Source organism: Anomaloglossus baeobatrachus, chromosome 1 (assembly GCF_048569485.1).
Source record: "Anomaloglossus baeobatrachus isolate aAnoBae1 chromosome 1, aAnoBae1.hap1, whole genome shotgun sequence".
NCBI lineage: Eukaryota > Metazoa > Chordata > Amphibia > Anura > Aromobatidae > Anomaloglossus > Anomaloglossus baeobatrachus.
Window position 1 is genome coordinate 27955398 of NC_134353.1, and position 24284 is coordinate 27979681.

Sequence of the window (24284 nt, forward strand, 5' to 3'; positions counted from 1 at the left end):
TATATCTGTTTATCTATGGTTTAAATATGGCTGAATAGATGTGGGATTTATGCCCTGGTTTATTATATTCGGCAATGCTTTGGAAAAAGGGGGGTGGTTTGCCCTTATTATACCTGCCAGCAACATGGTGGTGCGTTCCAGGCTGGAAGACAAACACCAGTCACATGATTGTGGACGTTACCGCGTCACTTCCGGTTTGTGGCTGGGTATTGTAGCGTCACTTCCGGTCATGTGATGCGGTTCACCCTGGAACGCAAACGGCATCCTAATGCCTGAATCGGCCGATGGGAGGTATATACTAATTGTTATGAGGCATGTAAGTAACGCCTATGTGGCGCCATGTACTGACAAACATGTTGATTGGCAAATCATTATTTTATTGTATTATCTTTTTCTAGGGGAGGGGTGGGGGTCGAGGGGTGGGACTGGAAGTGGAGGGGGTGGATTCTGAGGTGCCTGGTTCAGTTTAAAAGGGAGCTGCTGGCATCAGGCCCCTTTCCTTATCTGCTCATCTTGACATCTGTCTATCACACTGATTATCAGGCCTCCTGATGACCCTGGAGGGAGAAACGCGTTGAGGCAACCAGAGGCGACAATTGGATCATGTATCAGTGATGAGTACACCCTATTTTTAGTACCCTGTATTTTGATTAAGCACAGGCACTTTCTGATCTGGATGCTGCTGTAAATTATTATTGCATCTCAGTATAGGTGCCTCTTCTTATTGCTATACATTTATCACTATGCACTTTAGGTTCACAGCACAGGCACTTTATATGTGTATATGTATTATCTGACAGGGTGCAATAGGGACTCACTTAGGGTATAGCCATCGTGGTGTTGGGGCGCCATACTGTATCGTTTGTCTAGGGTGCCGACCCCCGCTTGAGGTAGGGAGTAGTCAGGAGACAGGTATTAGGGTCCCCCCCCCCCTTTTTGACGTACTCCCGCCTGACCTCTGTCAAAAGCCATACCCACCTCACCTATCTATCAATGTGAGGTAGCTTCGGCACGAGGCAATTTGACATACATGATCCCCTTTTTATACCTCACTGGCTATCCACACTCTTGCACTTTATCAGTTTTTTGAGCACTTATTCATACCTGCCGGTAAGGTGATTTAGGGCAGGTCAAGGATAGCCGTCGGTGAGTGGGGGCGCCATATCGTGTCTTTAGGGTGCCAACCCCCGCGTGAGGTAGTGGACAGGAGGGAGGCTTACTTTTAGGGTTTTTATTCTTTACCCTCCTCCCTTCTCCACCTGTGCACTTTAGGTTCTACATTGTGTGTAATTTGGATGTTTTAAGCTTACCAATTAAATGATGTTTTAAGGGTTTATTTATATAAATTGTTACATGATTTATTCCCTACGAGATCATCAAAGATCCAGCTAGATTGCAGAAGCCATAACTTTACTGTATTGCATGTTTAAAGCCTGCAATTAAGTCTTGGATTTACACCACTTGGTCGTTAATTAAAAACATCCCTATGTGAACGAGGAGAACAGTCTGATGATGAGTGGAGTCCGGTTTGTGTTTTTTCTTGCCTTCGTTGGGCTCATTCTCACTTCTTTCCGAAAAAATGAACTACATTCAGATAGTTTTTGTTACATTTTTTTTCACTTCACTTTTTAATTTTTCTTTTTTGTTTCCTTTTTGTTTTAATTTTTCCTTTTTATTTCCTTTTACATTTTTTACTTTTCATTTCCATTTTGATTCCTATTTCTTTGTTTTATTTTTATTTTTTTCCCCTTTTTGTTTCTTTTATATTACTTTTTTGTTACTTTTTTACTTTTCATTTCCTTTTTTATTCCTTTTTCTTTTTACTTCCTTTCTGTTAATTTTTTTTCCCTTTTTGTTTCCTTTTTCCTTTCTTTTCGTTCCCTTTTTTGCTTTTCTAAATTGTCTGTTTTTATCTGCCCTAATTTTTTTTGTTTAATTTTGTTTAATGGATACATTATATTATATATTATATTATATTTCTCCAGTTCTTCACATTTTGCAGAAATGGAAATAATGAAAAGTCAGAAAAAATACGCACATGAGAACAGTACAAACACGGAACACGCATTATATATTCAACCCATGGAATTGAATATAAAAACCCATGGAAATCTGTTAGAATTTGCTATGTGCATAAAAAAAAATCTAAATTGGAATAAAACTTTTTAAAATATTGACTTTTTTTAAAAAATAAAAAAAAATCTTAAGAATTATTACAGGTTTGTCAAACATAAATGTGAACATTGGCCTTGAGCTTGACCGTAATCTGTCAAATTTTATCATTTTTCTTGCACAATGTTTTGAAAAATCGTCAGTTTTTCACAAACTAATGATTCCAACCTGAAACTCTGGAACATCTCCCCCGTTATGCATACCACAGACTTCAGGATAAAAAAGTAAGAATCAATTTTTTATGTATTTTCATGTTTTTATTACTGAACTCTATAAAATAGTTGTACTGATTATTTTAAAATCACAAAATACACAACATTAAATTTTTAATATATGACACATAATATTATATACATACATTGGAAAAAAAACACGACATAGAAAACAGGAGACACGGTCATTGGGCATCGATTCCATAATAATTCAAAAAATAATAATAATAAAAATAATAATAATAAAAACACAAGTGCTTCTTTTAATATTAAAAATGACAGCTATATAAACATATTAATATCTGAACAATGTGTACAGGGCAAACCATACTTTACTAAATAACAATTATTTAACAACAGGAGGGGCAAAAACTTTATACTAAACATCTATCTGAAATATAACTAAAAAACAAACAAATATCGCTTTGAATAGTTTATAAAATAGGAGGCGGTGTCAGTGAATGTCGCGTAGAAAATACTTTAGCGAATTTATCCATCGGGCTGGACCAAGTGAAAAAATAAAAATATCAATATTCAAAGTGCTTAATCTGCAAAACGATTGCAGGACCATGGGTGAATGTGACAATATAGTCATATGTAAGGCCAGGGAGGATGGCTCTGAAGAAGCATCAAAAAAGATGGCGGCTTGAGGCTGACAAGTCAAATAATAAAAATAGCATCAAAAACAGATTGCTTTATGTATCTATATCATATAAAACCAAAAAACATGTAAAGGTATCCATATACACTTAAATGGATGTCGTCTATATATCTGATCCTCTACTGTTGGCTTTGGAAATTCAGCTACGAAACACAAAATAATGCCTCATTTACTGATACAAAGAGGGCATATTGACCATTCTAGTAAAAATAAATTGCATCTAATATGTTCTTAAGCTCATACATGTATCAATAACTGTTAAAGGGTATTCTCAGCTCATGTGATATGCCATATATGTCACATATGGGTCCCACCTAAATAATGGCCATTGTGAACTAAGAGGTGGAAAAGGTCTCCATAGTCACTTCTATAGGGTTTCTGAAAATTTCTTGGCTATTTTTGAAAGTTCCAAAGAAGTTGATGGATAAAGCAGTGCATATGCAGCCAGACGTAGAAGATAAGTGCTGTGCATGCACAGTGAGAAGTAAAAGAAGAGAGTTAAGCATGCACAGTGAGAAGTAAAAGAAGAGAGATAAGCATGCCCGGCCAGAAGTTAAAGGAAAGAGCTGTGCATGTGCGGCCAGAAATGAATGAGGATAGCTGTGCATGTGCGGCCAGAAGTGATAGGAAAAAGCTGTGCATGTGTGTCCAGAAGTGAATGAGGAGAGCTGTGCATGTGCGGCCAGAAGTGATAGGAAAAAGCTGTGCATGTGTGGCCAGAAGTAAATGAGGAGAGCTGTGCATGTGCGGCCAGAAGTGATAAGAAAAAGCTGTGCATGTGTGGCCAGAAAGGAATGGAGAGACCTGAGCATGCGAGGCCAGAAGTTTATGGAGAAACCTGTGCATGCATGACCGTAAGTGAATGAAGAAAGCTGTGCATGCACGGCCAGAAGTGAATGGAGAGACCATTGCATGTAAACTGTGCATGTGCGGCCAGAAGTGAAAGGAAATACCTATGTATGCGCAGCCAGACGTGAAAGAGCTGTGCATGTGTAGCCAGAAGTGAATGGAAGACCTGTACATGCGCAGCCAGAAGTGAATGAGGAGAGCTATGCATGTAAGGCCAGAAGTGAAAGGAAGTGCTGTGCTTGCGCAGCCCGAATTCAATGGAGAGACCTGCGCATCTGCGGCCAGAAGTGAAAGGAAGTGCTGTGCATGTGAAGCCAGAAATGGAGAGAGCTGTGCATGCGTGGCCAGAAGGAAAATGGACAGAGCTGTACATGTGTGGCCAGAATAAATGGAGAGCGCTGCACATGTGCAGCCAGTAGTAAATGGAGAGCGCTGCACGTGTGGCCAGCAGTAAATGGAGAGCGCTGCACATGTGCAGCCAAGAGGTGAATGCTACTCATGACTGGAAAATGCTTCTCAGGCAGGAGCTGCATTCCCCAGTTAGGTGCATGTCCTAGAGGTGGGACCAGCGTCTAACATACCTGTATGACACATCCAGTGAATGAGATGAGAACACCCCTTTATGATATAGACTGATCTACCAAAAGTCTGAAAATCCCGTGAAGGACCTAATGTCTGACAAAACTGTGCCCATCAGGTCCAGTAACCACGTCCTCTGTGGCCGCCTTATCGTATTTTATGGATTGTTCCTCGGATCTATGACGGGTAAGAGCAATTATTGGAGAGTTTACAAAATGTTAACAATGTATAAAACATTAACAAGATCAAAAAAAATTGGCCAAGTGCACTTGTTCTTGAAGGGAAAGAGAAGGTCATGTCCAACGTGCCGTGCATCGGATATGACCGGAACCAACGACGTTGACATATATATTTCTAATAAAATTGGTTGCAATTTTTTTGGCATATTATGGTTTTACATTTTTTTTTTTGGTCCTTACGGATCATGTTCATAGTATTGGGTCATAAAATTAATGAACTTGGACAACTATGTAATTTGACGACACTGGAAAATTAGTTTCAACATGGAAAAGTGGAACTTTAGGTCCGGGGTAGTTTGTCTTTAGAACTTGAGGGTGGCTGAAAAGAAGGACGATTTTGCTGACGCGACTGACGTGTACGAGTATAACCCCACCAGCTTTAGGTTCTTATAGTGAATAAATAGTATATAAATAATACACAGGGTAGCATAAAGGTAGCACTCCAGTGACTGCTATGTTTCCATCTAACAGAATCCTCATTAATATGAGATTCCTCTAGCTTACTTATTACCAAACATCCGTGTAGATATGAATCCAGGCTTAATGCTTTACTGATAAAAAGTGGAAAAACTAAAGTCTGCGGCCCAGAGAAGAAGATAGAAATGGTCTAAAGAAACATTTTGAAACTTTGTTTTCTTGGGGATGGAATATTCCGAGTATTGTCATTTGCAGCAAACTCTAAAAATGTTTGAAATGTTATAGCCGTTACTTAAAAGTGTTGACCAGTGGTGGTCCGGGGTCTTTGACCCCCAGTAGAGTTCCGTGGAGCCTAAGCAGAACCTGGAATGGAACCATAGGCCCCGATTCACTTATTACTTTACACCTTACTTGATTGCCTGATTTATTTTTACCTTAACCATTGTGAGTAGGGTTTGGAGTCTCAATATATTTTTGGCAAGTTCTTCAAAGTCACTTTTTGAAAAAATGGTTACATTTTTGGTGATAATGTTCTCGAATTCCCAACTAAAGTGATTTTTTAAAAAATGTTTGCCCAAACTTTACAAAATTTTCATCTCCATTGATGGAGATCAATGGACAATCCTAGGACCCTTAATTGATCGATACTGTTAGAGAAGGGTTGCACCATTATCAAAAACTAGAAAGAAAGGCTACTCATATTGGGATTACGGAATGTGACAAACACAAGAAAAACTGAATCTGTAGTTCTACAGAGAGAAATGGAGATAGATTCCTCTGAGATGACTACACAGATTGGGATGAGCCATGTATCTGAAGCTTGGTCCAACAGAGCATGGAATAAGCCACCAGCAACATTACAAAAAGATTGTCGTGAAATCTGTGTATAAAGGACATTAAAGGAAAAACCCTGAACGACGAGAAATAGGAATGTTGTAGAGGTAAGATAATCAAATCACTGGGTCATGACTCTCGACTGGTGGACGGCTCTGTGGGTAAACATATTGGCACAACCAGAAAAGTGTGTCGATAAGACCTTGTTCGGTTAAGGCACTGGCCTCTAAATCTAGAGATCTGGAATTTTTCTCGGACAAATAAACCCTTACGTACTAGATATGACTCCCAGCAGCATGGACCTCCTTCTTGTAGATTGGACATTTTTGGAGTCAGGAAGGAATTTTTCACCTAAGATGAAGGAAGTTGTGTATTTATTGGCATTTGTGTTTCTATGGGAAAATAGTCTGAAATGGATGGACTCAAGTCTTCTTTCAGCCTTACGAGCTATGTAACTGTGAAAGCCTTCTTGGTCCAACCATCTAAATCACCAAAGTGCTCTAACGGGATGGGGGAGAAGAAGACCTATCAGTGGTGTCCACCTTTAGCTTCATCTTATACACCTTATTGGAAAGGACATTCTGTGTTTCCTGTGATTTTGTTGGGTCCTTCATCTCTGGATCTCGACCACCACGGGTGTAATGTAAACTTAATAACTATAAAACACTCAGTATGCTGACCCATCACACTCAGCTTACGTCCAAAAGATTTTTTGTTTTTTACAATAAGGCAGGTTAAGAAAAAACAAAAAACAGTAGGAAAACCCTGGTATCCCTGATGTGTATAACACTGAAATAAGCTTTTGGAATAAAGAAGAAAAAGCAACTTTAAGGGAAAGTCTCGTAAACAGCTGGAGACCATCCAAGAATCCCTCGATGAGGAGACCAACCCCTCTGGGAAGTCCATCTCCAGCGGGCGCCTTCTCTGCAGCAGGATTCATAAATACCGGACCTGGATCCTTAAAGTATACATGTTAAGATATTAAGTTAAGCATTCCGCAGAGATATATTCATGGTTTGGTGGTTCAGTATACTTAAGTTTGTATTACGGATAGATTTTTGTTGGTCATTACTGTGTAGCTCTGATTGTTGATTGTGTGCTTATTTTCCATTTTTGTCATCTCCTTGATGGTTCATCAAGAAATTGAAGGCTACACTGTCGCTCCCAACATGGCTTCTGTCTCCGTCACGATTTCGTTTTGGTTGGAATCAAGTCCGTAAAATCTGACTTTTAGTTCACCAGCTGGATGGACCACAGGGACTGGCATGATTTTTGGAAAAGTTCTGGTCGCCAGTTCAAACCTGCTCATGCTGGCCAATTCTATCGCCAAGGTCTTCAAGAAAAGTTTGGCCAGTTGTTTGCCCAAGCAGTTCCGTACTCCGCCACCAAACGGCAAGTAATGGAACCTGCCGTCTTTGTCTTCTGTACGATCTTGTCCGAAGCGATCAGGATCGAAAACGTCAACATCCTTGAAGACCGGAGCTGTGTCGTGCGTGTCTCTGATGCTGTACATAACGCTCCACCCTTTTGGAATTTGGAAACCCTGAAAATGGGAAAAAACAATTGCTCTTGTTAGAAGTAGTTCAGATATGGTCTTGGAAACAAAATTATACACCGACATATGCAAAGTAGCAGACGGAAAATTCCTAATCTACACTGGCAGTCAATGCTTGACCCATGAAGACCATTGAACCAAACCGGACATCCATAGTTACAGGTACTGTTTGGCTGGATGAGATGTTCTTGATGCAGCTGAAAGTAGGAGGGGTACTGAGTCTCAATGTAGACCTTCTTACAAGCAATGCTCCATGGGAAAAAGTATGCAAATTATCTTTCCTCCAAGAGGAAGAAAAATGTCTTTCTATTGACACCTTTAGGCATCAAGAGACCCAAAACAGCTGTATACAAATCAATGTCATGTTCCAAGGCTCTCTAGGTTGACTACCTATAGGTGGCGCTACTGACACACTCTTCCTTCTGAAGGATTGACAAACTGCATAGTTTTTTTATGGAGACTCTCAATAACAAGATGTGCCCCACCACAGATACCTTATGAGGAAAGTCCCCAAAATACTTAATTTGTTGTTTTTTGCTGATATGTTCTCATGTTCATTGGAAATACTTACATCCAACTCAAAGGTTTGCAGCACAGTCCGATAGCCCCCGGAGATGGGACTGAAGAGCCTCAGCAGCTCCTTAATGACACAGTCCAGGTAATGCAGACTGCTGATGGTATCCACACGCAAAGCCCCTTCACAGACACAGCCATTATGGAGGATCCCATTCCCTCTCAGCTCTTCCCTCAGCTTTTCCAAGACAACCGGGTGCTTGAGAAGTTGCATAATAAGAGAGGTGCTGGCACTTGCTGTGGTGGCGTAAGCTGCGAATATCAGTTCCAGGGTAGCATCCTAAAGATGGGAAGAAAAAGAGAAGAGTATGATGAAAACTGTTCTCCTACAATGTGTCCAAGATGTCTCCAAGACAAAAACATCAACACACAAGTTTTTGGATGACCCCGGTCGTTCCATGTAAATTTGATTGTCCCGATGTCCTAGTGATGGAAAATGCGCTTTCAAAGAAATCACCCTCACGCGCCGTCTTTCTTCAGGGGCTGGCATTCAACAAACAGTCTAGATTCTTGGCACGGAAATCGATTTGGGCAACAGCCAAATTGTCCGAGAAAGATTCCTTAACATGTAACTGATTTATGGCGTCTGCCATCACCGCCATATGACGTAACCACAACTGAATCCAGAACTCTGAGCTCACTAATCTAGCAGACAAGAAAAAGCAAGAGACCTCCTTTCCAGCCTCACGAGGAGGACAACAGCAGGGAAGCTTGACTTGTCCACCTCTGGGGACAGTTTTTTTTATTTTGGGGCTAAAAATCATTTTTATAATTGGGAAATTTACCATCTATAGAGAATCCATCAGTGGGCTCGATGTGATGGTCCAGTGGGACGCTTCCTAATCCCTTTATCTGTCCGGGATTTTTGGCCACAGTCCATATCAAAAATGAATGTGAATGGCAAAGAGTCCATAAAAGCCAAACGGTGCAACATTTTTAATGAAACTAAATAATTTAGACCCAAATACATGCATTTAAATAAAAAAATAAATACAGTCCCATCATTAACACCGTTTCTGAGTATGTTAGTCACAAGTACGTCAACCTTGTGACTTTATCTTTGAAGCTAGAGCCTTAGAGAACGTTTCATCAACGAAACGGGGCAAATATTATGTCAACTGCAGATTTTTGTCAAAATTTCATATCTTTATGATGAACATCGAGTTTTGGAAAATGCAAGTCCAACTAACCTATGCTCTGTCAAGTGAATGCCACCACTCCACCATCAACTGGTCAATGATGAGGACATTTCTCCATTTTACCAATACTCAACCTCAGAAGTCCCCTTAGACATTGTGGGGCATTTTCCTTTCAAGGACCAAATATAGGTTCTCAAAAAGAAAATTCCAATAAATTATTATAAAAACTCTGAAGGACTAATAACGTAATATCATGTTGGCAATATGGATGAGCAGTGGCCACCGTGGAAGTCATGTCCACTCAGAATCATGTCTTGGTCGAGTCATGTGTCCTAGTCTGGTTCATTGGTGGCTTTTTACCTTCAGCTCCTGCATAGTCAGCTCGTTTCCATGCTCCTTCCCGCTCTCGATCAGTACATCTAGAGCATCAGTATAGTCTTTCCCCTGCGTGTTCTGCAGCTTCTCTTGGATAGCTTTTTCAAGACCCTTCAGTAAAGTCTCCCGAGCTTGAATACCCTGTGGAAGATAGAGAACATGACAGTCAATCCAAGATGTCAATTTCGAGAGACAAATATGAGCCGATATGGGTTTAACCAACTGGATCACATAAAGAATGAAGATTTCACTGATGTCTTCTAACCATGGACTTCACAAGTTCTTCATGATTATCATCAAGTTACTATGAGAATGATGGCAACCCACAAGATTATCATTGCTCTCTGTGTAGTGTTATGACCAGTGTCCCCATATTGGTTTGTCTTCTAACCATAAACAATCATTTTGCCCATAATCCAACCCCACACATTTAGTATCAATGTCTGATTCTTGGTGGATATGCTAAATAGCAAGACGGCCAGAAGACTGAATATTTCTCTAAATACAAGATATTGTATAACAAGTTCACTCTTACTATAAATATGCCATTTCCTTGATTCTCAGATTAAGAGGACTACCAATCTAGAACCCACAAAAAAACTGAGTACATTGATGGATCATTTACATAGATTCATATCTTCGAATCTAGAGGGTTGAGAATTTAGAACCTTCATGAGGCCTGAATACAATGATGATTATTAAGGACTGATATATCCAGATCTAAAGGTTGAGAATCTAGAGCCCTCGGGAGACCTAAATGAGATATGATACCTATGGACTGATATCTCCAAATCTAAAGGCTTAAGAATCTAAAACCCTCATGAGACCTGAGTACAATGATGTACAATTACTATGAACTGATATCTCCAAATCTAGATGGTTGAGAATCTAAAACTCTCATGTGCCTGAATACAATGATGCATAATGTCAGGATCTTTGATATTTAGATACCACCAGTGGTTTGTAGAGACACTTACCCTTCGATAGCCACTAAATGGCAGATCCACCGGTAAAGAGAAGACATTCTCAACAAACTGCTGAAACACCTGGAACAGATGGTTGAGTTCTTCATCGGAGAGTCTGAATCCCAGCAGGACTCGGATTGCCAGACGGAAAGTCAACTTCTGGGCCTCACAGTAGACGTTGATGGACCCCGGGTGACTGCTCCACACCCTCAAGGTGTCTTGGATCACCAGCTGTATTTTCGGAAGATAGGTCTCCAAAGCCTCATGGCTGAATATTTTTGAGAACACCTTTGAATAATAAATAATGATACAATTAGTTACATTTCATAGACCCATTTATAACAAACACGACACAGCAATGTGGCCGGCGGTAACGCCTACTCCGCCACGAGGGAGCCAAGTCTAGTGCGGGCGTAGCGATCTTACATGGTTGCTTGGGAACCGTTGAGCTAAAATCTAATATAAGCGTGAAAAGACTTGTGCCAAAGTAAAGTTCAGCTTCTTGAAACATGACTGACCGAGAGCAGAAGACCAAAATACGGCAGGATATTTGTCAGTCTGACCTCGCAAGAAACATAAGCAATGTATGAATTGAAGAATTTCCCCACAAGTCAGCAGCCGTCAGGAGATGTAAGACTTTCCTGGCTCCTGCCCGATTTTCACAATGCTCCTGTTTACAGAGGTTGGGTAAGATATCATGTCTGGATATTTCATAATTGAGAGACCCCAGTAGTAAGTGACTAAAGCTTTCCAAAAGTGTCTCCTATATGCATAGTGGAGGGGATACGGGGCAGTAAATCTCCATAGGTCCCCAATCAGTAATGCGCCTCCCCCATAAATACCCAAATATAAGGCAATATACCAATCTACTACCAGAAATAAAGCAGCCTTATGACGTACCCTGAGGGTCAACAGTAGAAGCTAATGATCTACAGTCACGAAAAGGTGAGAAATCCTGGTATCAACTGATTCTATAAAAATTCTATAGAGAGAATGCTAACGACGAAGAAGCAAGAAAATGCCATAAGAACATGACCGTCTCAGAAAAGCCCTCCGCTTTATACAATAGATCTATGTCCGCAGCGCTGGGTCCAGCAAGGTGCTCCATGTAAAGTGCAAGAGGTGCACCCCCTAGTGTACAACGGAGGAACGGCTCCCACCGTGACACTGAAAACGATTGAGTCTTGGTGTCAGCTATCAATACTGCCTATAGCAGCAAAGATAAATGGTGAAGGACGCAGGATTGAGCATTCGTTTAATATAGATTCACTGTGTGCAATCCAGCAGCTCCTGTATTATGTAACCAGTCATAAATAATAATGGGCTCTAAAGAGACAAAAATGCAAACTTTTAGTAATACATCCTATGATCACTACAGTACAACGCTCTGCTCTCCTCTGATCACTACAGTACAACGCTCTGATCTCCTCTGATGACTACAGTACAACGCTCTGATCTCCTCTGATCCCTACAGTACAACACTCTGATCTCCTCTGATCACTACAGTACAACGCTCTGATCTCCTCTGATCACTACAGTACAATACTCTGATCTCCTCTGATCACTACAGTACAATACTCTGATCTCCTCTGATCACTACAGTACAACGCTTTGATCTCCTCTGATCACTACAGTGCAACGCTCTGATCTCCTCTGATCACTACAGTACAATGCTTTGATCGCCTCTGATCACTACAGTACAACGCTCTGATCTCCTATGATCACTACAGTACAACGCTCTGCTCTCCTCTGATCACTACAGTACAACGCTCTGATCTCCTCTCATCACTACAGTACAACGCTCTGTTCTCCTCTTATCACTACAGTACAACGCTCTGATCTCCTCTTATCACTACAGTACAACGCTCTGATCCCTACAGTACAACACTCTGATCTCCTCTGATCACTACAGTACGACACTCTGATCTCCTCTGATCACTACAGTACAACGCTCTGATCTCCTCTGATCACTACAGTACAATACTCTGATCTCCTCTGATCACTACAGTACAACGCTTTGATCTCCTCTGATCACTACAGTACAACGCTCTGATCTCCTCTGATCACTACAGTACAACGCTCTGATCTCCTCTGATCACTACAGTACAACGCTCTGATCTCCTCTGATCACTACAGTACAACGCTCTGTTCTCCTCTTATCACTATAGTACAACGCTCTGTTCTCCTCTGATCACTACAGTACAACGCTCTGATCTCCTCTGATCACTACAGTACAACGCTCTGATCTCCTCTGATCACTACAGTACAACGCTCTGTTCTCCTCTTATCACTATAGTACAACGCTCTGATCTCCTCTGATCACTACAGTACAACGCTCTGATCTCCTCTGATCACTACAGTACAACGCTCTGATCTCCTCTCATCACTACAGTACAACGCTCTGATCTCCTCTCATCACTGCAGTACAACGCTCTGATCTCCTCTGCTCATTTCAGTACAAGGCTCTGATCTCCTCTGATCACTACAGTACAACGCTCTGATCTCCTCTGATCACTACAGTACAACGCTCTGATCTCATCTGATTTCGTTGATGCACGATTACTATGATGAATAGGTTACAGATCACACATTATAAGGTGAAGCCAGTGTTTGCCATGGAAAACCATGCATGAACCTTTGCTATGAAGCATCTGCACCCTTCTTTGGAAGCCTGAGCCGGCATAAGGAGACAAGGGCACTGCGGGGCCCCAGGATAAAAATGAAAATGATGCATTATTGTGCAATGTAATGTGATGTCAGACGTCGTACAAGCTCCCGGGGCTCAGCGGTGGAAGTGCTGGAGAAACCACCACACCAGGCAGCATGGATGCGACACACAAGTCATCGGCCAGCATCCTCTACACCAGACTGGGAGAAACATCATTAATAAATGGCCGTCACAGAATGACACAACCACGGCACACAGCACACCATAATATATATATATACTCCCAGCAGGCTCAGAGTCCTGGATGTAGTATTGTGTGCTGTGTATCAGCCCCTCAGTCTCTCCTCTTATCCCCTGTGTACCAGGCTCAGGCTCTGGATAGGTTCTGGAGAGGTACTGGGGAGGTTCTGGAAAGGATCTGGATAAGTTCTGGAGAGGTACTGGGAGGGTCTGGAGAGGTACTGAGGAGGTTCTGGAGAGGATCTGGATAGGTTCTGGAGAGGATCTGGGGAGGTTCTGGAGAGGATCTCGGGAGGTTCTGGAGAGGATCTGGGGAGGGTCTGGAGAGGTTCTGGAGAAGTTTTAGAGAGGTTCTGGAGAGGTCCCAGGGAGGTTTTGGGGAGATTTCCGGGAGGTTCTGGAGAGGTTCCAGGGAGGGTCTGGGGAGGATCTGGAGAGGTACTGGAGAGGTTCTGGAGAGGATCTGGGGAAGTTCTGGGGAGGATCTGGAAAGGATCTGGGGAGGTTCCGGAGAGGATCTCAGGAGGATCTGGGGAGGTTCTGGAGAGGATCTGGGGAGGTTCTGGAGAGGAGCTGGGGAGGGTCTGGAGAGGTTTTAGAGAGGTTCTGGGGAAAGTCTGGAGAGGTCTCAGGGAGGTTTTAGGGAGGTTTTGGGGAGGTTTCCCAGAGGTTCCGGGGAGGTTCTGGGGAGGATCGGAGAGGTTCGGGAGAGGATCTGGGGAGGTTCTGCAGGGGTTCTGGAGAGGATCTGGGGAGGTTCTGGAGAGGATCTGGGGAGGTTCCGGGGGGAGGTTCTGGAGAGGTTCCGGGGGAGGTTCTGGAGAGGATCTGCAGTGGTTCTGGAGAGGTTCTGGGGAGGATCTGGAGAGGTTCTGGAGAGGTTCTGGGGAGGATCTGGAGAGGTTCCGGAGGGGTTCTGGGGAGGTTCTGGAGAGGTTCTGGAGAGGTTCTGCAGAGGTTCTGGAGAGGATCTGCAGAGGATCTGGAGAGGTTCTGGGGAGGATCTGGAGAGGTTCCGGGGAGGTTGTGGGGAGGATCTGGAGAGGTTCTGGAGGGGTTCTGGGGAGGTTCTGGAGAGGCTCTGGAGGGGTTCTGGAGAGTATCTGGAGTGTATCTGGAGAGGTTCTGGAAAGGATCTGGAGAGGATCTGGAGGGGTTCTGGAGAGGTTCTGGAGGGGTTCTGGAGAGGATCTGGAGGGGTTCTGGGGAGGATCTGGAGGGGTTCTGGAGAGGATCTGGAGAGGTTCTGGAGGGGTTCTGGAGAGGATCTGGAGAGGTTCTCGCCTCCCTCCCCTGAATCCTCAGCCTTTGCTTTTATAAGGCAGGCTTTCCTCTCCGGCAGGAGAATCCTCTGACACATTAGCATTTTTATGAAGCCTCTTGGCGGAGATGTGCGATATAAATAGGCTCTGGCCGCACAGCCGGGATTGCCCCTTTAAGCGGCTGGTAAGGCGGGGTCCGCTCCCGGGTTACTGCAGTTCACCCCGCACGTGCCACAAGTAGCAGACACCGCCGGGGATCCCTTAAGAGGGGCTGCTATTGTTTGGCTCTGAGCGTCTGCAGACTGGACGGGGACCCCCGGGGAAACCCTGGCCATTAACCCCTGAAATGCCACGCGATGAAAAATGAGTCCCCGGCGCTCATTGAGGGGATTTCTGCAATGTTTTCCCACCAGTGTACACAGCCCCCCTCCCCCCTCTTAGGATGTTCACGTGGCAGATTTGCAGACCTCTCTGTGACTGTCCCATTCATTTCAGGCTGGAGCAGGGATCGCAGGAGGCGCCCCCCCAATCTAGAAAATAAAACTCACGCCCCCCCCCCCCGAATCTAGAAAATAAGACTCACACACCCCCCCCCCACTCTAGAAAATAAAACTCACGCCCCCCCCCCCCCGAATCTAGAAAATAAGACTCTCACCCCCCCCCCCCCCACTCTAGAAAATAAGACTCACGCCCCCCAAACCCCCCCCCCCCCGCCCCACGAATCTAGAAAATAAGACTCAGCCCCCCCCCCGAATCTAGAAAATAAGACTCACCCCCTCCCCCACCCGCTCCCGAATCTAGAAAATAAGACTCACGCCCCTCCGCAAAAAGTTTGGAAACGTTTTGCAACAGTTTGCCCTTTAATTGTCGGCGTTCCTGTTATATATATACAATTTTAACAGAATGTGTCTCACAGCCGAGGGTTTGTATCTGCTGCACTGACACATTGTAACAAACCTCAGCTCAGATTGTTACAATGTATCAGTGCAGGTCAAATGTATGAGCCTAGAGCTGCGGAAACGATGAAGAGCAGCCGAATCGGCAAGGGTCTGAGCCTGTGTGTCATATAAGAAAGTATTCATCCCCAGAGAGTGCCCACAAAAAGTATACACACCCCTGGATCAGCCTGAAACTGTGGAAACACTGAAGAGCAGCCGTGTCAGGGCCTTTCTGTGTGCAGTGGTCTGAGCCTGTGTGTCATATCAGAAAGTAGTCATTCCCCTTAGAGTGCCTACAAAAAATATACACACCCCTGAATCAGCCGGATGCTGCGGAAGCGATGAAGAGCAGCCAAATTGGGGGCTTTCTGTGTGCGAGGGTCCGAGCCTGTGTGTTACATCAAAAAGTATTCACCCCCAGAGAGTGCCCAAAAAAGTATACACACCCCTGGATCAGCCTAGAGCTGTGGAAACAATGAAGAGCAGCTGCATTGGGGCATTTCTGTGTGCGAGGGTCCGAGCCTGTGTGTCATATAAAAAGTATTCACCACCCAGAGACTGCCTACGGAAAATATGTACACCCCTGGATCAGCCTGGAGCTGTGGAAATGCTGAAGAGCAGCCACGTCAGGGCCTTTCCGTGTGCGAGGGTCCAAGGCTGTGTAACAGATAAAAAAGTATTCATCCTTCAGACAGTGCCCATAAATAGTATACACACCCCTGAATCAGATTGAATTGTCCCCAAACAAAAAGTCATGCGGCCACCATGAGATTCTGGCAGCTGCCTACGGGGGGGTCGTTGGCGGACAGCTATGTACTGTGTATGGTCAGCCTGACCCTGCACGTCCCCTCCAGCGGCCGCAGCTGAGGAGGGGGCTGTGGTGACATAATAGGGGGGCGACATGTCAACACTCACTTTTCTCTTGTGCCGATGGATGTCCCCGATGCAGTTAGTCAGGCTGTTGGGCCCCAGTAACATCCGGGTGCTGCGGGGCCACTCTGCGCTCACCAGGTGGTGCTCCCCCATCAGGATCTTCCGCACATTATCGGCCCCCGTCACCCTGATGAGCGGACGGCCCAGCAAATGGGTCTTGAACACACCGCCATATTTCTCTCTTCTGGAGGACTGGAAATTGGAGCCCTGGAAGAAAAGACGGAAAAGGGATTAAGAGACAGAACGGAAGGAGAAAAACAACAACACGACAGCAATACAACCGGCGTCTAGAGAAAGATATGTACAGAGCATCCCCTAGAGGGCGCCGCAGAGCTGCCAAACCGAGGAAGCCATCCACACCGAGGAAGCCATCCACACCGAGGAAGCCATCCACACCGAGGAAGCCATCCACACCGAGGAAGCCATCCACACCGAGGAAACCATCCACACCGAGGAAACCATCCACACCAAGAAAACCATCCACACAGAGGAAACCATCCACACCGAGGAAACCATCCACACCGAGGAAACCATCCACACCGAGGAAACCATCCACACCGAGGAAACCATCCACACCGAGGAAACCATCCACACCGAGAAAACCATCCACACCGAGGAAACCATCCACACCGAGGAAGCCATCCACACCGAGGAAACCATCCACACCGAGGAAACCATCCACACCGAGGAAACCATCCACACCGAGGAAACCATCCACACCGAGGAAACCATGCACACCGAGGAAACCATCCACACCGAGAAAACCATCCACACCGAGGAAACCATCCACACCGAGGAAACCATCCACACCGAGGAAACCATCCACACCGAGGAAACCATGCACACCGAGGAAACCATCCACACCGAAGAAACCATCCACACCGAGGAAACCATCCACACCGAGGAAGCCATCCACACCGAGGAAACCATCCACACCGAGGAAACCATCCACACCGAGGAAACCATCCACACCGAGGAAACCATCCACACCGAGGAAGCCATCCACACCGAGGAAACCATCCACACCGAGGAAACCATCCACACCGAGGAAGCCATCCACACCGAGGAAACCATCCACACCGAGGAAACCATCCACACCGAGGAAAACATCCACACCGAGGAAACCATCCACACCGAGGAAACCATCCACACCGAGGAAACCATCCACACCGAGGAAGCCATCCACACCGAGGAAACCATCCACACCGAGGAAACCATCCACACCGAGGAAACCATCCACACCGAGGAAACCATCCACACCGAGGAAACCATCCACACCGAGGAAACCATCCACACCGAGGAAACCATCCACACCGAGGAAACCATCCACACCGAGGAAACCATCCACACCGAGGAAACCATCCACACCGAGGAAACCATGCACACCGAGGAAACCATCCACACCGAGGAAGCCATCCACACCGAGGAAGCCATCCACACCGAGGAAGCCATCCACACCGAGGAAGCCATCCACACCGAGGAAACCATCCACGCCGAGGAAACCATCCACGCCGAGGAAACCATCCACGCCGAGGAAACCATCCACGCCGAGGAAACCATCCACACCGAGGAAACCATCCACACCGAGGAAGCCATCCACACCGAGGAAACCATCCACACCGAGGAAACCATCCACACCGAGGAAACCATCCACACCGAGGAAACCATCCACACCGAGGAAACCATCCACACCGAGGAAACCATCCACACCGAGGAAACCATCCACACCGAGGAAACCATGCACACCGAGGAAGCCATCCACACCGAGGAAGCCATCCACACCGAGGAAACCATCCACACCGAGGAAGCCATCCACACCGAGGAAACCATCCACACCGAGGAAACCATGCACACCGAGGAAACCATCCACACCGAGGAAGCCATCCACACCGAGGAAGCCATCCACACCGAGGAAACCATCCACACTGAGGAAGCCATCCACACCGAGGAAACCATCCACACCGAGGAAACCATCCCCACTGGAGAGAGGAAATATCATTACATCTTTATAACATCTACAATCTGCCACGTTCACAAAGAGGGACCGACACTGCAGAAAGCATCCGGTGACTACCGGACCCAAGAGCTGACACTCTACAGCACCAACCAGCCTGGAGAAGATCACAAGTACCGAGCAACCAAGCATGGTAGTGCCCGCTCATCACTAGTTACAAGTACCGAGCACCTGAGCATGGTAGTGCCCGCTCATCACTAGTTACGAGTACTGAGCACCTGAGCATGGTAGTGCTCGCTCATCACTAGTTACGAGTACCGAGCACCTGAGTATGGTAGTGTCCGCTCATCACTAGTTACGAGTACTGAGCACCTGAGCATGGTAGTGCTCGCTCATCACTAGTTACGAGTACTGAGCTCCCGAGCATGGTAGTGCCCGCTCATCACTAGTTACCAGTACTGAGCACCCGAGCATGGTAGTGCCCGCTCATCACTAGTTACGAGTACTGAGCACCTGAGCATGGTAGTGCCCGCTCATCACTAGTTACGAGTACAATGCATGGTACTGCTTGCTCATCATTAGTTACGAGTATCGTGCATGGTAGTGCTCGCTGATCACTAGTTATGAGTATCGTGCACAGTAGTGCCCGCTCATTCCTCATTTTTAGATTCTCCCATTAGAGCTTTATCATATAACTGAATATTTCTGCTCTGCATCCTGTGCATTAATGCGTTCCCCAGTCCTGGAGATGAGGAGCGGATGAGGTGGGTCCGGAGTGGCAGCATTATGCCCTGCGGAGCTGCCAGCTGGCCCCGGGCACATGGATGGAGTAATTGCTCTAGGTGTTTGGCTGTGAAGGCTCTGGCCCTGGAGAACAGATGTGTCTGGCTCTGCAGACTGGCAGGCGGAATAGTGAAAGGTGCATTGTCTGGGGTCACATTGGGAGCTGCAGTCGGGTGTGAGAGGTTACAGAGCAGCAATCTCACTGATTACAAGCTTTTCCCTCTGAACCCAGAGTTCGTTTCTGCCTCAATTACTGTCCTCCGGAGCTGAAATCCGGGGAAAACCTGGGACGAGGCTCCTTTTACAGCGCCAGCTTCCCCCAGACACGCTGCAGGACCCGCTGACTTTCGGTGGCGATGCTCTGCAGAGGGGATTTCAGGCTGGAGTGATGGAAAGTGTTCCTTTCAGGTTGTGGTTATTCGGCACGAGGCGCGTAATATGACAAAATACACAAACACAGCGAAGCTGCCCACGTCAACACATCAGAAAAACACCCCACAGTGCGACTAGTGAGGAAAATAAGCGCCCCTCCCCCAATACTGGGCCCCCCCAGCCCTGAACCTGCAGGCCATGACACACGGAGACCTCCTACTAGCACCGTTTATCTACACAGCGTCTGTGCTGCGCTATGTATTGTTGCCTGGAAAATGAGTTAACTGAGAAGCTGTCAGTGAGCTCATCATGACATTATGATGAGGGATTTGTACCTCTCTGTTCTTTTTCACTTTTTGCTACAGATGTTTCCCTAAAAAAAGCTACTTCTAGGATGCCCCATCGATCGGTGTGACAGCGCCTCCACAGGGCAGGTGAAGTATCACACGGTGCTCAGTGAAACCCATGGGTGATATAGAGTGTGGAGATATGGAGTACAGGGTCCTCCAGAAAGGCTCTTCCGCCCCTCCTCCCACCTTAAGAAGTGGCCGTCCTCAGTTTCTCCAGTATTTATTTATTATTTTACGCCAACCAGTCGACTTCAGATAAATAACAGCCGTTCGCGCTCCGTGGAGAAAGAGTGCGAGCTCTGTGGCCGCAGCATTATGTCGTGGGCATGATAATGTGAGCGCCTCTGTGCTCGTGGAGCGGCAATCCTCCGGGGTCCGGCGCACACAGACCCGCGCTTGTCCGGCGCTCGCAGTTCAGGTGACCGGGTTTCTGATCTACGTAAATATAATTAAAGTCGTTTTTGTGCCATTAATAAAGAGATATTTGTACAACATTTCCACACAGCACAAAGACCACCTTTATGTGGCGCAGCTTCCACCGGAGCACGACTTAGAAAAAAAATTGTATTTTTAGCCTTCAACTGTTTTTGGATGGAGCCTGTGGAAAAAGGAATCTACCCTGCGCCGTCCCCTCCAAGAATCCCGCCGAGGCGCTGCCCCCAAAAGTGGCACTTACTAGACTGCACCATCCTCCACAGAGGTGGCATATACCCCGCACTGCCAGCCTTACCGACAGGTTCTACTGAGCCTGAAGAGGTTCTGCAGCAGCTGAGGTGAATGATTAGGTTCTGCAGCAGCTGAGATGTGTGAGGAGGTTCTGCAGCAGCTGAGATGTATGAGCAGGTTCTGCAGCAGCTGAGATGTGTGAGGAGGTTCTGCAGCAGCTGAGGTGCATGATGAGGTTCTGCAGCAGCTGAGATGTGTGAGGAGGTTCTGCAGCAGCTGAGATGTGTGAGGAGGTTCTGCAGCAGCTGAGATGTGTGAGGAGGTTCTGCAGCAGCTGAGGTGCATGATGAGGTTCTGCAGCAGCTGAGGTGTGTGATGAGGTTCTGCAGCAGCTGAGGTGAGTGATTAGGTTCTGCAGCAGCTGAGATGTATGATGAGGTTCTGCAGCAGCTGAGGTGTATGATGAGGTTCTGCAGCAGCTGAGGTGTATGATGAGGTTCTGCAGCAGCTGAGGTGTATGATGAGTTTCTGCAGAAGCTGAGATGTATGAGGAGGTTCTGCAGCAGCTGAGATGTATGAGGATCTTCTGCAGCAGTTGAGATGTATGAGGAGGTTCTGCAGCAACTGAGGTTTATGAGGACGTTCTGCAGCAGCTGAGATGTATAAGGTTCTGCAGCAGCTGAGATTTATGAGGAGGTTCTGCAGCAGCTGAGGTAAATGAGGGGGTTCTACAGCAGCTGAGGTGAATGAGGGGGTTCTGCAGCAGCTGAGGTGAATGAGGGGGTTCTGCAGTAGCTGAGGTGAATGAGGAGATTCTGCAGCAGCTGAGGTGTATAATGAGGTTCTGCAGCAGCTGAGATATATAACGTTCTGCAGCAGCTGAGATGTATGAGGAGATTCTGCAGCAGCTGAGGTGTGTCTAATGATTTCATGCAGCAGCTGAGGTGTATATTGAGGTTCTGCAGCAGCTGAGGTGTATAATGAGGTTCTGCAGCAGCTGAGGTGTATAATGAGTTTCTGCAGCAGCTGAGGTGTGTGATGAGGTTCTGAAGCAGCTGAGGTGTGTGATGAGGTTCTGCAGCAGCTGAGGTGTGTGATGAGGTTCTGTAGCAGCTGAGGTGAGTGATGAGGTTCTGCAGCAGCTGAGGTGTGTGATGAGGTTCTGCAGCAGCTGAGGTGTGTGATGAGGTTCTGCAGCAGCTGAGGTGTGTGATGAGATTCTGCAGCAGCTGAGGTGTGTGATGAGGTTCTGCAGCAGCTGAGGTGTGTGATGAGGTTCTACAGCAGCTGAGGTGTGTGATGAGGTTCTGCAGCAGCTGAGGTGTGTGATGAGGTTCTGCAGCAGCTGAGGTGTGTGATGAGGTTCTGCAGCAGCTGAGGTGTGTGATGAGGTTCTGCAGCAGCTGAGGTGTGTGTGATGAGGTTCTGTAGCAGCTGAGGTGAGTGATGAGGTTCTGCAGCAGCTGAGGTGTGTGATGAGGTTCTGCAGCAGCTGAGGTGTGTGATGAGGTTCTGCAGCAGCTGAGGTGTGTGATGAGGTTCTGCAGCAGCTGAGGTGTGTGATGAGGTTCTACAGCAGCTGAGGTGTGTGATGAGGTTCTACAGCAGCTGAGGTGTGTGATGAGGTTCTGCAGCAGCTGAGGTGAGTGATGAGGTTCTGTAGCAGCTGAGGTGTGTGATAAGGTTCTGCAGCAGCTGAGGTGTGTGATGAGGTTCTGCAGCAGATGACATATATAGGATGAGGTTCTGCAGCAGCTGAGGTGTGTGATGAGGTTCTGCAGCAGCTGAGGTGTGTGATGAGGTTCTGCAGCAGCTGAGGTGTGTGATGAGGTTCTACAGCAGATGAGCTGAGTGATGAGGTTCTGCAGCAGCTGAGGTGTGTGATGAGGTTCTGCAGCAGCTGAGGTGTGTGATGAGGTTCTGCAGCAGCTGAGGTGTGTGATGAGGTTCTGCAGCAGCTGAGGTGTGTGATGAGGTTCTGCAGCAGCTGAGGTGTGTGATGAGGTTCTACAGCAGATGAGCTGAGTGATGAGGTTCTGCAGCAGCTGAGGTGTGTGATGAGGTTCTGCAGCAGCTGAGGTGCGTGATGAGGTTCTGCAGCAGCTGAGGTGTGTGATGAGGTTCTGCAGCAGCTGAGGTGTGTGATGAGGTTCTGCAGCAGCTGAGGTGCGTGATGAGGTTCTGCAGCAGCTGAGGTGCGTGATGAGGTTCTGCAGCAGCTGAGGTGTGTGATGAGGTTCTGCAGCAGCTGAGGTGTGTGATGAGGTTCTGCAGCAGCTGAGGTGTGTGATGAGGTTCTGCAGCAGCGTACAATTTGCACCTTTCTCCAGAGGAACCTGTTCTGAGCGGCTTCCTATAGAGCAGTGATGGCCGTGGTTCCCCTCCCCCGACCCTGAGCTTACAGCGCACATACCACTGGTGGGGTTGGGGTCCTAATAATAAGTCGGGCGACATCTCACGATCGGACGATGATCGACTTGTTTTATTTTCTAATAATATTTCTTTTATTCTTTTACATTGCAAATATATTCACACCCTGAAGGAAATGTATAAACAGGCGGCCATTCACCAATCTCACCATCACCGCCACATTACAGGCTCCGTAGGGAGAATCCGCCCAGATATCGGCCTATGATCAGCTGGCTGGGTGATCTCCTCCGGAGAGCTGCAGATCCTATAGATCTTTGCATCGGATTCCTGGGATCGCTCCGGAATCTGCATTTGTTTTGGTTCTTGTGAAAACAGATGATCAGTGACACCTATTGGTGACGTGGAGCATTACAGGTCTGTCCACAGATAGTTACACATCAGTCTGCGAGAATCTGGTGCAGGATAAGTCCATAGACAAGAAGATATAGTGAAGAATGGGGGAGACTGCTGTATCCTGGTCCCTCATACCTCCCAACCGGAGGCCAGAAGATACAGACCCCGGGGTGATCGCCTGACAATGAGCCGAGATCGGAGCGAGCAAGGGAAGCATGGCCGGAGCACAAGAAAATGGAAGATATGGCTGCAGCACAAGAGGATATAAAATATGGCCAGAGCACAAGAGGATATAAAATATGGCCGGAGCACAAGAAAATGGAAGATATGGCAGGAGCACAAGAAGATGGAAGATATGGCTGCAGCACAAGAGGATATAAAATATGGCCAGAGTACAAGAAAATGGAAAATATGGCTGGAGCACAAGAAGATTGAAGATATGGCCGGAGCACAAGAGGATATAAAATATGGCCGGAGCACAAGAGGATATAAAATATGGCCGGAGCACAAGAGGATGTAAAATATGGCCGGAGCACAAGAAGATGGAAGATATGGCCGGAGCACAAGAAGATGGAAGATATGGCCGGAGCACAAGAAGAAGGAAGATATGGCCGGAGCACAAGAGGATATAAAATATGGCCAGAGCACAAGAGGATATAAATATGGCCAGAGCACAAGAAAATGGAAAATATGGCTGGATCACAAGAAGATGAAAGATATGGCCGGAGCACAAGAGGATATAAAATATGGCCAGAGCACAAGAAAATGGAAAATATGGCCAGAGC

The 24284-nt window shown here is 46.4% G+C and overlaps 1 protein-coding gene across 1 annotated transcript in view; it reads right to left on the bottom strand.

Moving 5' to 3' along the window:
- Positions 1 to 2423: 2423 nt before the first annotated feature.
- CYP26B1 (cytochrome P450 family 26 subfamily B member 1) overlaps positions 2424 to 24284 on the bottom strand; it is a 126886-nt gene continuing 105025 nt past the window's right edge. Inside the window, exons 3-7 of the mRNA XM_075346189.1 lie at positions 16594 to 16818; positions 10583 to 10858; positions 9591 to 9746; positions 8090 to 8371; positions 2424 to 7506 (exon numbers count right to left, since the gene is read on the bottom strand). Of these exons, the coding sequence (XP_075202304.1) occupies positions 7114 to 7506; positions 8090 to 8371; positions 9591 to 9746; positions 10583 to 10858; positions 16594 to 16818 (1332 nt within the window). The 3' untranslated portion in view covers positions 2424 to 7113. The remainder of the gene's footprint in view (positions 7507 to 8089; positions 8372 to 9590; positions 9747 to 10582; positions 10859 to 16593; positions 16819 to 24284) is intronic.